Source organism: Mustela nigripes, chromosome 10 (assembly GCF_022355385.1).
Source record: "Mustela nigripes isolate SB6536 chromosome 10, MUSNIG.SB6536, whole genome shotgun sequence".
Classification (NCBI taxonomy): domain Eukaryota; kingdom Metazoa; phylum Chordata; class Mammalia; order Carnivora; family Mustelidae; genus Mustela; species Mustela nigripes.
In genome coordinates, this window is record NC_081566.1 from 13,369,258 (window position 1) to 13,385,967 (window position 16,710).

Below are 16,710 nucleotides of genomic sequence, written 5' to 3' on the forward strand. Positions count from 1 at the left end.
CTCTGCAGGAAACCTGCCTCTCCCTCTCCCCCTGCTTGTGTTCTCTCTATAAGTGTCTCTCTCTGTCAAATAAATAAAATCCTTAAAAAAAAAAAAAAGTGTTTGTAATGTATTATATATAGATAGATAGATAGATACAGATGTCTTTTTCAATTGGAAGATTTTAGGATTTAAGCAGAGGAATGAAAACGGATTTATGTTTAAGAGTAGTTGGTCTTGGAAATTCACAAACTCCCCACCTTTGTCCAAAACATCATCTGATAAATACAGAAAATTAAAAAGCTATCCCAAAGCATATACAAAGGAAACATTTCTATGAACTATAAAAAATTAAAAGAGAAAAAACTATAAGTCAGGCTGAAGTTACAGATCTACCAGTAGGGAGATGGTAAGTAGGTAGTAGGTAATCAGGAATTTGCTTCTATAACATAAAAGGGGCCCACCCAAAGTACCCCAGAGGAGCAGGGAATGGGAAGAGTCAGCTTCACTGTCTGAAACCAAGGGCTGAGATAGAGTTTTCCTACCCTGAAAAGCAGGCTGAAAAAGACTTGCCAATAACAATGGCCAGGAGCTGAGGCATATATTAGAAATAATGGGAGGCAGATAATGCCTCAAAGCCTGGTCCTGGACCAAGCCGTCTGCTGCCTTAGTGACTAGATCTGCTCTCTCCTATATTATAGGGGAACAGAGGGGCCCCATGCTGCCAACTCTAAACTGGCTCTTTGCTGAGACTTTTTAAGGGCCAGATGAAAGGCAACCACAAAAAGTACTAGACAGGAAGGAGGGAAAGCAGTGACAAGAAAATAGGTGCATAAATAATCTTAGTGAAGGAAAAGTCTACAAATCAAAATTCTAAAATACAAGAAGAGATCACAACCATGAAGGATAGCCAATATAACTAATGCCAAGGTGAGAATACTGCAGATGGCATAAAAATAGAGCAATCTAAGAACAATTTTAAAAGCTTAAGATCTTCTCATAGATGAAGGAAATCATAATAGCACAAAAGAAAAATAAATTATTATTTTTTAAAGATTTTGTTTATTTATTTGACAGACAGAGATCACAAGTGGGCAGAGAGGCAGGCAGAGAAAGAGAGAGAGGAGGAAGCAGGCTCCCTGCTGAGCAAAGAGCCCAATGCAGAGCCCGATGCAGAGCCCAACTCGATGCAGAGCCCAACTCGGGGCTTGATCCCAGGACCCTGGGATCATGACCTGAGCCGAAGGCAGAGGCTCTAACCACTGAGCCACCCAGACACCCCAAGAAAAATAAATTATCAAATAAAAACAAGAATAATACAAAAATAGAAGAAATGATAAAGAAGCAAAGTTGAAAGATTAGGTTAAAGATTTTCTAGAAGATGGGAGTCCTCTGACTGAAAGTATACTTGGAGACATGAGTGGAAGATGGGAAGGAGGATGCAAGCAAAACAAATAAAAAATCCCACTCCTCCCAAATGTACATAATCTATTTAAACAAAACTGTGTGTGTGCAAATCACAAAGAAATTGCCAACAAAATGCAGAGTTGAACTACTGTTACATTGTTGAGTGAAAAAGTCACAGAATGTGTTATGTAATAGTTACATAAAAAATAAGTTAAAATCCCCTGTGCCTGTCTGCTCACTTACAAATACAGTGATAAAGATCGAAAATTGGACATATCGAACTGGTTTTCTATTTGAAGGCGTGTGGGATCAGCAGACTTGGGAGGATTTGCATTTACTACCATATATACACCACTGGTTATTTAAAATTTCATATTAAACTTGCATTTACTATGAACACAAAAACTATAAAAATATAACAATTTAAAATACAAACACAGATCTATGGCAGTTGAATTGGAGGATTTCTACCATATCCTTAGGTTAAAAGGGTAAACTGTACATAATGTGAATACGTGAACCAATTTTCTGTAAAATAAATTACCCCGGTAAATGTCCAGTACGTATTCCTGTATGATTATATAAGTGGAGAAAGATGGATAAATGGATTTGTACCAGTTTAAGATTGGATTTGTACCAGGATAAGATTGGATCTCTAAAGGTGAATAGGAGAGAGAGAGGAAGCCAAAAACAAAAAGTATAAAATAGAATACTACCTTTATTTTTTTTTTTAAGATTTTTTTTTATTTATTTACTTGACAGAGAGTGATCACAAGTAGGCAGAGAGGCAGGCAGAGAGAGAGAGGAGGAAGCAGGCTTCCTGCTGAGCAGAGAGCCCAATGTGGGGCTCGATCCCAGGACCCTGAGATCATGACTTGAGCCGAAGGCAGAGGCTTAACCCACTGAGCCACCCAGGCGCCCCTACCTTTATTTTTTAAATGTATATGATCAATTTACATAAAATTGTATATTTATTTCATAGATACTTCTTGAATGTACAACGTCAGAAAATGAACTCAGAGAGTTAGCGTGGGATACACAAGTACAAAACAAAGTCCTTATTCATGGGCAGTTTAAAATATGGTGGGGGGGGTAAAGATGATAAAACAAACAGAAATTATATGTCTTAAGTGGTGAAAAAACAAAAGCAGATTAAGGGGACAGAGTATGACTAAAGGAGTCAGAAGGGAATGTGATAGAGGTTGTCAGGAAAAACCTCTCTGACGAGGTAACTTTGAACGGAAAGCTCAGTGAAGTGAGTCAGGCAGGTGGTTTCAGATAGGAACCAGGAACAGCAAGTGAGAAAGCCACAGGGCAAATGTGCATTTGGCATGTCTTTGGGGAAACAGCAAGAATGCTAGTGCATTTGCAGCACAATAAGGAAAGGTGAGAATGATAAGAGACCAAGGTCACAGATGAAATCCAAGAAGCAGCCAGGGATCAAGTCAGAAAGGATCTTGTAAACCAAGGGAAGGAGGATGGGGAGCCACTACAGGGCTTTAAGCAGGGGGTGAGATGATCTGATTATGTTTTGAAAGGAATTCTCTGGCGGCTGGGTGGAAAATTGGAATGGAAGGAAGGAGACCAGTGAGGTGACCATCGTAGAAATCCTGCCAAGAGAACATGCGTAAGAGGCAGTGATGGATTCAGTGGGACGTGGCTGAATTTGGAGTATGTTTGTAAAGTAAGGGGAGTAAGATTTGCAGGTGGACTGAAGGTGTAGAAATAAAGCAATAATCATAAGTATGTAAGTTCATGTACTGTATTTCTTATGCTTTTAACATTTTTAGAATGTGAATGTGTTTTTATACAATCAATAAAAATAAAATTATTTTCAATGTTAAAAAATAAGAAACAAGTACACATAAAACACCCTGCTAGAAAACTAAAAATAAACATCTAGACACACTGTGGTAAAATTGCAGAGCATTAAGAATTACAGAGAAAATCAGGAAAGAAAAAGGGACTATGTATAAAAATGACAGTTACACTCTCAGAAGACCTCTCATCAACAATGAAAGTCAGGTATGCAGACTGGAAAGGGAGAAGTAAAACTACCTCTATTTGCAGATGATATGATACAATCTTTTATAGAGAAAATTCTAAAGAATCTACTAAAAAACTATTAGAATAAATGAGCTCAGCAAGATCAATACATAAAAATCAATTCCATTCCCATATAATAGCAATGACTACAGTGAAAGTAAAACTTCTCAAAATTCCAATTACATTAGCATCAAAAGAATAAAATACTTGGGAATAAATGTAACAAAAGAAGTGCTAAAAACTAGAAAACTTTGTTGAAAGAAATCAAAGATCTAAATAAATGGAAAGGTGTTTGTTGTGCATGGACTGGAAAACTTAACATTAAGTTAGCATTACTCCCAGAAAAATCTTCAATTTCAACACAATCCCTATAAAAATCCGAGCTGGCTTCTTTGCAGAATTGACAGACTGATTCTAAAATTCATATGGAAATTTAAGGGAGCCAGAAATGCCAAACATTCTTGAAAAAGCACCAAGTTGGAGGCCTTGTACTGCAAAACTTTAATAATCAAAACAGTGTGGTACTGGCCCAAGGACAGATATACAGATCCATGAAATAGAACTGTAGGACCAGAAATAAATCTGCACATTACAGTTAACTCACTTCTAACAAGGTTGCCAGTACAATTCACCAAAGTAAAAAATAATCTTTTCAACAAATGGTGCTATAAACAATTTAGATATACATAAAAGAATGAAGTTGGAGTCCTACCTCACACCATACAAAAAATTAACTCAAAATGGATCAAAGACTAAATGTAAGAACTAAAACTATAAAACTCTTAGAAACAAATCTTCATGACCTTGTATTAGGTAATGGTTTCTGAGATAGGGTATCAAATATGTAAACAATCAAAGGAAAAAAGTAAATAAATTGGACTTATCAAAATTTAAAACTTTTGTACTTCAAAGAAAACCATCAAGAAAGTGAAAGACAACATAAAGACAAAGGAGAAAATATTTGTAAATCATGTATCTGATAATGGACTGATTTCCAGAATATATAAAGAATAATTACAACTCAACAATAAAAAGATAAAGAGGGGCGCCTGGGTGGCTCAGTGGGCTAAGCTTCTGCTTTCGGCTTAGGTCATGATCTCAGAGTCCTGGAATTGAGCCCGCTTAGGTCTCCCTGCTCAGCGGGGAGCCTGCTTCCCTCTCTCTCTCTCTGCCTGCTGCTCTGCATACTTGTGATCTCTCTCTGTCAAATAAAAACATAAAATCTTAAAAAAGGTGAGCCTGGGTGGCTCAGTGGGTTGAGCCTCTGCCTTCCGCTCGGGTCATGATCTCAGGGTCCTGGGATCGAGTCCCGCATCAGGCTCTCTGCTCATTGAAGAGCCTGCTTCCCCCCCTGCCCCGCCTGCCTTGCCTCTCTGACTACTTGTGATTTCTCTCTCTGTGTGTCAAATAAATAAATAAAATCTTTAAAAAAAAAAAATCTTAAAAAATAAAAAGATAAATAATCCAATTTAAAAATAGTCAAAGCAGGGGCACCTGCATGGCTCAGTGGGTTAAAAGCCTCTGCCTTCAGCTCTGGTCATGATCCCAGAGTCCTGGGATCAAGCCCCGCATCGGGCTCTCTGCTCAGCGGGGAGCCTGCTTCCTCCACTCTCTCTCTGCCTGTCTCTCTGCTTGCTTGTGATCTCTATCTGTTAAATACATAAACAAACAAACAAACAAACAAATAAATAAATAAATAATCTTAAAAAAAAAAATGGTCAAAGCATATGAATAGACATTTCTCCAAGATAAACTAATGACCGATAAACACAAGAAAAGATGCTCATTGTTAATCAGAAGAGAAGTGCCAATCAAAATCACAGTAAGATAAAACTTCCCACCCATTAGAATGGCCATAAAAAGAAAGACAAATATAACAAGATTTGGTGAGGCTGTAGAGCAAATGGAACCCTCACACTCTCCTGGTAGTAATGTGAATGGTACAGCCGCCTTGGAAAACAGTTCAGCAGTTCCTCAAAAAGCTCAACTAGAGTTGGGGCACCTGAGTGGCTCAGTCGATTAAGCAACCCATTCTTGATTTCTGCTGAGGTCACGATCTCAGGGTTATGAGATGGACCCCCCAAGTAGGGATCCATGCTCAGTGTAGAGTCTACTTGAGACTCTCTTCTCTCCCTCTCCCTCTGCCCCTACCACAGGTCACACGTTCTGTATCTAGATAATTAAATACAATCTTAAAAAAAATAAGGGAGAGGGTGTCTGGGTGGCTCAGTCAGTTAAGCATCTACCTTTAGCTCAGGTTATGATATCAGAGTCCTGGAATGGAGCCCCACATCAGGCTCTCAGTTCAGTAGGGGGTCTGCTCTCTCTCTCAAATGAGTAAGTCTTTAAAAAAAAAAAAAATCTAAACTAGAGTTACCATATAATCCAGCAATCCCATTCTTAGTTACATATACTCAAGAGAACTGAAAACATGTCCACACAAAACTTGTACGTAAATGTTCACAGCAGCATTATGCATAATAGTCAAACATGGAAACAACTCAGAAATATCTCTACACTGGGGATGCCTGGCTGGCTCACTCAGTAGAGCATGTGACTCTTGATCTTACGGTCATGAGTTCAAGCCCCACACTGGGCACAGGGCCTACTTTAAAAAAAAAAAACAAAAAGTATCTACACTGATGAATGGATAAATGGAAAGCATATACATAAAAGGGAGTATTCTTTGGTGATGAAAAGAAATGAAGCAGTGATACGTGCTACAACATGGATGGACCTCAAAAACACTATGCTAATTAAAAGAAGCCATTCATTCTTTTTTTTTTAATTAATTTTGAAAAAATATTTTATTTATTTATTTGACACAGAGAGAGAGAGTATAAGCAGGGGGAGCAGCAGGCAGACGGAGAGGGAGAAAGAGACTCCCTGCTGAGCAGGGAGCCCAATGCAGGACTCGATCCCAGGATCCTGAGATCACTATCTGAGCCAAAGGTAGCCACTTAACTGATTGAGCCACCTAGGCACCCAATTTTTTTAAAAACTAAAATCAATTAGTTAACATAATGTATGATTTGTTTCAGAGGTACAGGTCATGATCCATCGGTCTCATGTGATACCCAATGATCATTATAACACATACCTTCCCCAATGTCTACCAGCCAGTTACCCCATCCCCCATCTCCCTCCCCTCCAGCAACCCTCAGTTTGTTTCCTAAAACTATGAGTCTCTTATGGCTTGTCTCCCTCTCTGGTTTCGTCTTGTTTCATTCTTACAGGACGACATACTGCATGATTCCATTTATATAAAATGTCCAGAACAGTCAAATCTATAGACAGTAAGCAGATTAGTGGTTGCCTAGGGCCAGGAGAGAGAGGGAAAGGACTGGGGCAGAATGGCTAAGGAGTATGAGACTTCTTTTTGAAGTGATGGAAATGTTTAAAAATTAATTTTGGTGATGGCTGTATAACTGTGATTATACTGAAAGCCTGTCAGTAACAAATGTTGGCAAAATATGGGAAAGCAAGAACTTTCAAACACTGCTGGTGGGAATGTAAACTGATAAAACTACTTTGGATGGGCAGTGAAGTTCATATGTAATAGAACGTTACTGAATAGTAACAGTTCAAATGTAATAGCTGAATAGAAACAAACCTTATGACCTAGAAATTCTGCTTCCAGAAATGTACTCCAGAAAATCTGTGGCATATTTACACTACACAAGGAAACAGTTATAAGAATGTTCATTGTAATACTATTTATAATAGCAAAAAAAGAAATAATCCAAGTGTCTTGCAACAGAGGAATGGATAAACAGTGGTTTATTCATATTCTGGAATACTATATATTAGCTCAATGCACAGAAAGCTTTGTGTATATACAGTGTCAAGGGGGGAAAAGTTGCAGAATATGATCGGTATGATACAATTTATATAAAAATCTAAACAATGAATGCCATACATTATTTCTGGTTACATGTCTATAGAGTAAAAGTAACATGGACAGTAAGAATCCACTCAGCTTGAAGATAGTGATTACTTCTGCAGTAAGAGAGAATAGAATAGAATAGTAAAAGAGTACAGAGAAGTTTTCAAGTGCATCCACAGGTTCCTAAAAAGGTCTGAAACAGATTTGGCAAAAATGTGAATAGCCCTTAAACATGGGTGGTAGCAACAAAGATGTCCATTATGTTATACTCCATATTTTCTATATGCTTGAAATATTTCAAAGAACTTTTAAAAAATCAACTCTGCCCAATATACATATACAATGGAATGGGGAAAAAACAAGAGTGAACCAGGAAGGCCTTCTAGAAAGTATGTGCAGAAATCCTGACTAAAATGATGATGACCTAGATTAGAAGTGATAATAGCAGGATGGAGAGAAACAGATGAACGTGAGATTTTCAAAGGAATCATTTGTAGTTTATTGATGGACTGGATATGAAGAGTTCAGGGAAGGAAAGGCTGACTTCTAACCAAGGCAAAAATGCAGATGAAGGTACCATTTACTCAGGGAAAACTGGGAAAAGAACCAGTTAAGGGCATGAAAGAATTGTTTTATGTTCATCTCTTACACTCAAACATAAGCTCTTCATAGGAGAATCTGTCTACTTTAACTACGTATACCTCAAAGTACTTAATGTGACTGCCAAATTAATGTTACACACATTGACTAAGTATTGCTTTTTGAAAACCAGAAAAACTTCTTTTAAAAATGTCAGTTTTCAAATAAATTTGATATCACTTAATATTCTAATAACAAGAAAAAATTTTCAAGAAGTTCCCACAAAAACTTTCCCATGCAGATTATTCAGACTTTTAGGTTCCATACAAATGTATGCTTTCTATTTTTCTAAGCCACTTTAGTTAATTTTGTATGATTTTATCAGTTAGATGTATTACAAGTTAAGCAGTATTATAAGGGATGTTGTTGTAAATGAGATAGCATTTACCAAAAGGTTATTTCTTTTTTAGTTTATTTATTTATTTGAAAGAGAGAGAGGAGACCTTAAAGATCATTAAAGTAAATTTGTTTTCCCTCCTAAGACTCAAAAGTTTACAAGTTTCTTTAGAGGATAATTATACCTAAAAAGTAATACTTGAGGCAGGGGCGCCTGGCTGTCTCAGTTGTAGAGCATGTGACTCTTGATCTCTGGATCATGAATTCATGCCCCATACTGGGTATAGAGTTTACACACAAAAAAAAAGAAAGAAAGAAAGAAAAGAAAAGTAATACTTGGGTAATTATGATACCACAAGTTTCAACTGTTATCTTCATATTGCTCAAAATCAAAACAAGTCTATGTCAACTACTGCATTTTGGCAACTTCCCCTTTTTAGTGGGCCTAGGTCAATTTTTATTTGTCAAACAGAGTGAATGCTGTGATTTTAACAAATTTCTGAGTATCTATACACTTGTACATCCCCCTCTTGGTTTATCCCTATTGGCCGCGGGAGATTTAGGAGGGGCAGGGGACATGTTAGAAAGTAGTGCACAATTTGACAAAGATAAAGTACACAAAACCATAAGTATAAGTAGACCATACAAACAAATCAAGGTTTTAACTGTTTTTCTAAAAGTTCAGAAATGGTACTTAAAAAAAGGAGGGGGGGTGCACCAGGGTGTCTCAATCAGTTAAACACCTGAGTCTTGATTTCAGCTCAGGTCATGGTCTCAGGGTTGCAGGACTGAGTTCCACATCAGGCTCTGTGCTCAGCACGGAATGTGCTTGTCCCTCTCCATTAGCTCCTCCCTGGCTTGCACGTGCACATGTGTGCTCTCACTCTTTCTGATAAACAAATTAATACAATCTTAAAAAAAAAAAGAAAGAAAGAAAGAAATGGTATTTTTGAATGCCAAGGAACACCAAAAGACCTGTTGGGAAAATTGTTATGAATTTTTAAATGTGTGAATAGAGTCATTTAAAAATATATATGATCCACAATGCATCCATAATGCAAATTCTGTTGCTAGATTTATGTAAGATTTATCAATTTTATTTCTCTGAGTTTTAAAGGATGCATCTAAATGGAAACAGAATTGAGTTGAAAGGTTTATCAAGCATGCATATCTCTTCTTAAGCTCAACAATGTATTTTTACTGGATTTTATTTTGCAAACATTGAGAAACCAATGACGGTTACCACACTGGGGAGTGACACCATGAATGCTTTTAACAGTATAACTTAGGCCATAATACAAAGCATGGACAGTATAGTAGCAGTGAGAAATGGGACGGTACTATAACAGAAGTTAGAGACTGAGATGTTGTAATAGTCCATGTCAAGGGAGAGCTTTATAAAAGTCCAGATTCCTACTTCTGGAAATTACTCAATCAGTACATATAGAGCCACATTTTTATAATCTTAGAGAAGAGCTAAACACAGTAGTAAGTTAGAGCGTTGAAGGGATCCTTCACACTGACACCTTTAAAAGAGTATTAGGGACTCATAAAAATTACAAGCTGATGCTTCACTTTTACCACAAATGAGCAATGACTCACCTGGATCAGGGTCATATTTGAGGTCCATTGGATGTACAACAGGGTAGTACTGCTTCTAAACACAATATAAAGTAAAACAGATTTAATCACTTAATCCTTCATATAAACATTTCCTTCCCTGGGCAAGGATGACATGGAATAAGATCTACAATTTAGCAAAAAGAAAGAGTAAAATGTTCCTTACTCCTGCCCAAAGCCAGCAGGAGCCAAAAATGTTTTCTAAAAGGGCTGCCTTTAGTATCCTCATCCCATCAATCCATTTTGCGTCCATTTTTAAACATCCACAACAGTACCTCACCTGGGCCTGCCAGCCTTCTTTCTTTTATGCAATACTCATAACCAGTTAAGTTTTTTTTTCCAGGAAAGAAGGGGGTAATAACAGAGAGAAAAGAAATACATTTTGAATGTTTTTCTTAGGGAAGCTTTAAAAAGCAAGGCTGAGTGGGAGAGGATAGAGTAGGGTATTTTTTGAAAATGCTTTGGAAGAAAAAAAAGAAAAGAAAAATTCTGCTTATATTTTTTTCTCATAGAACAATGCCTGCACTGTCTAAAACAATTCCTGACAAAAAGCAACTGGAAGATTTAAATGTGGAAGTATGCTAATTTCAAAAATTAATAAGTAGTATAACATAATTTAAAGCAACATGTGTTTCTTGCTCCAGAGGCAGTGCCATTCCCAGCAAACCTACTCCCACACCATCATGACTTTTGGAGCAAAACAAATTACACACAATTTATAAAGCAAATTTCAGTGTTATGACAGGTATTCAACCTTCATCATCAATTTAAGCTAAAGAGGCCTTCCAGAATTTATAAACATATACAAATAATGTGCCAAACACAAATGACACAAAGAAAGAAAAGGCTTAACAGATAAATTTATTGAGGCGCCTGGATGGCTCAGTCAGTTAAGTGTCTGACTTTTGGTTCTGGCTCAGGTCATGATCTCAGAGATTGTGAGATTGAGCCCCAGGTCAAGCTCTGCACTTAGCAGGGAGTCTGCTTAAAGATTCTCTCCCGCTGCCCCACCTCAAATAAATAAAATATTAAAAAAAAAAAAAAAAGATAAATTTATTTTTCTTTCCTGTCTCAGAATTATAAAGTTAGTCTTCTTTCCTCAAATTATATTTTAAAATCAGCTTTGTTCAAAATCTAGTATAACTTAGAACTGGAAAAAAAAAATCTTACGAGACAAACAGTAGTAATTGAGTAAGAAAAGACAAAGAAAACAAAATGTCATGTGTGTCCACCTAGACCTCATACTTTAACTTTCTTATAGTAAAACAGACATAAAACAAAGCTTATTATCTCAAAGATAAATCATCTTACCAGAATTTCTTGTTTTGCTTTTATGGTTTTGACGACACATTCAAGGATCTTTCTAGGATACTGCTTACGTTTTGTGGCTATATCTACTATGATTTCATCAAACTGATCTTCAAGTATTTTGATATCAGACTCTATTTCAAGAGACAAACAGTATCAGAAATTTCTTAAAACACATTGCTTATATTCTATATAGAAATGTAACAATCTAAATTTAGAAAATACAAAATAATTGAAAACAAATATGTAAGTTAATAGGACCCCCCCTTTGATGATTAATTCATTTATTTACTCACCTAAATCAGAAAAATACAAAGGTGAATATAACACGATCCTGCTTTCTAAGAGCCTGGAAGAAACATAACTGCAAAACAACTTGATAAATGCAATTGAGGTCTGAACAAAATGCTATATAGACACAGAATAAGAGAACACTAACTCTGCCTGGGGAGTTAGTGTTAACTCCCCAGGCAGAGTTAGTGTTCTCTTATTCTGTGTCTTTAACTTTATTAACTTTAATAAATTCTGTGTCTTTAAGTTTATAACTTTATTCTGTGTCTTTAACTTTAAACAGAAAGCAACATTTGAGCTAAGGCTTGAAATATACATGTAAATCCATTGGATTAAAAAAAGGTGGGACAAAAAATAACAGGAGGAAGCACCTTAGGCAGAGCAAACTGTATTTTCAAGATCACAGAGGTTTTGGGAAACTTTGTTCTAAAACTAAAAGTTCTAATTGGCTGCAGGACAAAGTGTAAGGAAAGAAGGATGATAAAATATAAAAGAACTAGACTGTAAAGGGCATTTAATGTTAGAGTTTCCAACATGTTTTGACTTTATTCTGTGCTGCACCGAAGCTGTGACAGTAGCAGGCAGAAAAGCGAAATCTGAAATAGACACAAATGGATAAATAGCAGGAAAAAGTAAGAGACACAGTGACTTTATACTTTAACTAAAACTCCTATCTGTTGCTTTCCTGTTTTAATAGTGAATCTCAAACTTCAGCAAAATAACTACATGGGGAACTTGTCAGAAGTGCAGAAATTTTGATTCAACAGAGGCCTCTGGAATGGGGCCCCAAAATTAAGCACTCTAGATGAAATGAATGCAGGTGGTACATCAACCTTATTTTGAAAGTCGTCTTGAAGAGTAAGTAGTTAAAAGTACTAAAGAACAGGGTGCCTGGGTGGCTCAGTCGATGACAGGTCTGACTCTTGATTTCAGTTCAGTCATGATCTCAGGATCCTAGGATCCAGCCCGAGTGCCTCCTTGCTCAGCGGGGGGAGTCTACTGGAGCATTCACTCCTTCTCCCTCTGCCCCCGACAAAAAACCTTCTTCTTACATGTGCATTCACACCCTCACTCTCTCAAATAAATAAATCTCCAAACAAAACTAAACTAAACTAAAGAGCTAGATCATTGGCTTAACTGGTCTCACATCCTAGCTGTTCTATGTCACGGTCTATGCTAGAAATTTATCTATTTTATTAAGTAGAAGCTTCACTAAGAATTCTGAAACTATGATATTTATTTTTGGAAGCTTTCAAACATTGCTGACATATCAGCATATATATACACACATACATACTGGGTAAAGATTGATGAAGTACATCAGGTATATCTCATTCGTGTAACAAATACTAAGACCAACTAAATTCTTTTGAGAGTATTATGAGAAAAACAATCACTGCTTACTTTGAATATTCATTTAGATGAGTAGCCTTTCCTAAATTTTAACTTACCATTTAAAAAGTTCAGTCATTAGCCTGAAATAATGTACTATTTCACAGTTAAGAAAAAAAACGTCTCCCAGCTAAATCTTCTATGGAGGAAAATGGTTTTTCAGCGCCACCTAATGATAAAGCTATAAAACTGAATGTATAAACAAATTTGAGCAGATTTGAGAGAAGATTTTGTCACCAATTTAACAAGTATTTACTGTGTACCTACTATATGCCAAGCTAAGTGCTGAAAAACAAATATAGCCCCTGCTCTTGAGGAATTTACACTTTAATGCTTAAATGAACCTGGTCACCTGAAATCAAGTCCTTTCAGGGTAGCTACAGAGGAAGGGAGAAAGTTGTTCTCACTTGTATATTCATCCGTTCTATCCTTTTATTTGTTCACTCATTTCTACAATGATCCCAGTGAACAAAACAGACAAACCTCTGCCCTTGTGAAGCTTACTTACTGCTTCTATGTATTTGATCAGACACAAACCCTTTTAATCTCATCTGCAGAACCTTCTCTCCTTTTCTCCTGTCTTTGAGCATGTCTTAACTGTCTCTTACTGTACTACTGCAATAACTTCCCTCAGATCAGCCCACCTTGAATTTCAACCCTCTCTAATCCATTCCCTACACAGGCAGCAGTCAGTGTTCTAAAATGCAAAGCTTTTCATGTAAATTCTATTTTAAAAATCTCCACTAGCTCCCCATTGCCTACAGGATAAAGTATAAATTCCTTGGCAAACTCTCAGGGCTCTTTGTGATCTGGCCTTAGCTTACCTCTGGTCACACCTGCCGTTAGTTTTCCTAATTCATTTCTGACATTTTCCAAACACATCACTCTTTTGTGCCTTTGCACATGCTGTTCTCTCTGCTTCAAATATCCTTCATCCTTTTATCTAGCATGCTGTCATTCATTAAATGCATTTAACAATAATCTATTCTATTAGGACTTATCCCCCTTCCTAAGCAGTATAGTAATTCCCTGTCCATTTCTTTCCATTAACAATGAGTTCCTAAATAGTAAGGACCCTGTGTTTTCATCTATGGCCTAGAATTTGGTATGTCATTATCAAGTGTCAGTGAAAGCAGGTAAAATTATAGTATTCTGAACCATTTCCCCTCACAATTATAAGGAAGAAAAGGGACAAAGAATAACCACACTCTATCCAGGCTGCCAACCAATTAGAAAATATGTATCTTAATCTACAAATTGATGAATCAGATTGCTAAAGACAGCCTGAAGCAAACAGAACAAGAGTCAAATAAAGACACAGGGAAGGCCGTAGAGTTTAAAAATACTCTTAGGTGATTGTGATACACTTCCTCTCCTCTACTAATTGGCAATCATTCTATTGTTCGGGAAATCTAATGTTATTGCTTTTACCATTTCAATATATAAACCAGAAAGTAAATTTTGGTGACCATGAAGAGATAACTATTATAATCCCAAGGGCTAAACATTGAAGTTTTCTGGGCAAAGTATTATCTTAATGTTGAGAAGAAAAATTATAACCACAGAGGGTTACCTAATGCGTTTGGAATCAGCTCAAGGGTCTAACTGGATAGCAAGTAATACCAAGCAGTGATACCAAGTTATTATGCTGGTCAGACTCTATAATATGACCATGGGGAAAGACAAGATACTCTGACCCTCTTGTGAGGGTAGCCCTTCTCCTAGACTTTGCTGGAGAATTCTGACCCTTTTTTTACACAGATCATTTCTTTTCTACTAAATTTGTTTCCTTCTTATACTGACCACGGACCATTTTCTTTCCATTAAAATTTTGATTTTTTTTTTTAGATAGGTCAACACCATTAGTTAGGGTGCTTTGAAACACCTAAGTCTGCTTTGAAGAAAGTATTGTGGGGTATCTTTGTGGATCAGTCAGTTAAACTTCAGCTCAGGTCACAATCCCGGGATCCTGGGATTGAGCTCTGCATCAGGCTCCCTGCTCAGCGGGGAGTCTACTTCTCCTCTTCCTCTGCACCTCCCCCACTTGTGCTTTCTCGGTCTCTCTCTCCCTCTCAAATTAATTAATTAAATAAATATTAAATAGGAAGAAAGCATTCTGTCTCTAAGGGGGTTTCTCCATATATTTACTTCATCCTTTACATGGTTGGAACTCTTAGAATTTAACTTCATACTTCTAAGGGTACTTCGCTGTCTACTATAAGGATCATTTGTAAAAATACAACTTGATTTATACGGTTTTAATCAGAAATTCTCTGGGCCTGTTTCTTCATCTGGAGATAGTAGTACAGTATTTTCCAGCAACCTACTGACCAGAATACTTTCAAAGACTAATCAGATGAAAACCTTATTGAGAATGCCAGATAGCATATATTAAAAAAACCAAGGTAACTACTGCATTAGCTTGCCTCAGTAGCCTTCTAGATTTGTTTCCCTTTTCCCCCCAGTGAAGGAAACTTTTTTTTTTTTTTTTTTTTGGTGAAGGGAAATTTTTAGAAGAAGGGACACTGAGGGGCCCCTGGGTGGCTCAGTCAGTTGGGCATCTGCCTTTGGCTCATGTCATGATCCCAGGGTCCTAGGACAGAGCCCTGCATGGAGCTCCCTGATCAGTAGTAAGCCTGCTTCTCCCTCTCCCTCTGTGCCCCCCACCCTGCTGCTGCTATCTCTCACTCTGTGTCTCTCTCAAATAAACAAACAAACAAATAAATCTTTTAAAAAAAACAAGACTGAAAATTGGGATTAAAAATTAGCATTCAAGATAAAATTAGCTAAAAATTAGCTACTCAGAAATTAATGACAGAAGGAAATTTAAATCACATACCCATAAAACTATCTGAAGCTTCCTGCCATGCTTGTCCATTAATGCTGACGTTCTCTTGCACAGCTGATTCAAAAGTCTGAAACAAATTTACAATACTCAAGTCACTGAAAATAACTTTGAATATTGAACTAAAACATTTTGGCAAAGTAAGAATTTCAGATTTGTAATACAGAATATCAAGAAAAACAGACAAGCTTATTACTGTATTCTTCTCAATGAAGATTCCATTTCAATCACTGATTCTTCCTACTAAAATGTAGGAAGAATGCTCCATCTGAGAAAATTTGATGCCAAATTTATATACTTCTTTAATGAAGAAAAAATATAAGCTAACAAAGTTGAGCTCAGCTGAATCTCAAGGGTACAAGTACTACATATGCTGCTGAATAAGCAAAAGTGTTAACAAGGGAAAAATGCTTCAAACAAAATAAAATTAATTTCTACTTCGTAAAGGACTGTATTTTTTAGAGACGTACACTGAGGAACAAAGAAATGAAATGACACAAGATCTGGAGTTTGCTTTAAAATAGAAGTGCAGGGATGCCTGGGTGGCCTAGGGGGTTAAGCCTCTGCCTTCAGCTCAGGTCATGATCTCAGGGTTCTGGGATCTAGCCATCCATCAGGCTCTCTGCTCAGCGGGGAGACTGCTTCCCCCTCTCTCTGCCTGCTGCTCTGCCTACTTGTGATCTCTCTCTTTCTGTCAAATAAATAAATAAAATCTTAAAAAAAAAAATAAGAAGTGTGAAGGGACAGCCTGCTAGCTTAGCAGTAGATTGCATGACCCTTTTAATCTCAGGGCTATGAGCTCAAGCTCCACCTTAGGCATGGAACCTACCTAAAAAATAAATAAATAAAATAGGAAGTGTAACAAATTTCTGATAACTGTTAAATTTGGTGATGGAAATACAGATGTCCACTGCACTAGTCTGTTTTTTGAAAGGTTAAAAATTTTCATAATACATTAAAA

At 36.8% G+C, this 16,710-nt stretch overlaps 1 protein-coding gene across 2 annotated transcripts in view; it reads right to left on the minus strand.

Moving 5' to 3' along the window:
• NSL1 (NSL1 component of MIS12 kinetochore complex) overlaps positions 1 to 16,710 on the minus strand; it is a 31,540-nt gene that overhangs the window by 12,607 nt on the left and 2,223 nt on the right. The window contains exons 2-5 of one of the 2 annotated variants that reach the window (XM_059412637.1): positions 15,744 to 15,819; positions 11,225 to 11,355; positions 9,896 to 9,950; positions 8,284 to 9,204 (exon numbers count right to left, since the gene is read on the minus strand). In XM_059412637.1, coding sequence (XP_059268620.1) covers positions 9,107 to 9,204; positions 9,896 to 9,950; positions 11,225 to 11,355; positions 15,744 to 15,819 — 360 coding nt within the window. In that variant the 3' untranslated portion in view covers positions 8,284 to 9,106. Of the gene's footprint in view, positions 1 to 8,283; positions 9,205 to 9,895; positions 9,951 to 11,224; positions 11,356 to 15,743; positions 15,820 to 16,710 lie in introns of those variants that run through there. The other variant, XM_059412636.1, reaches the window with a different exon arrangement.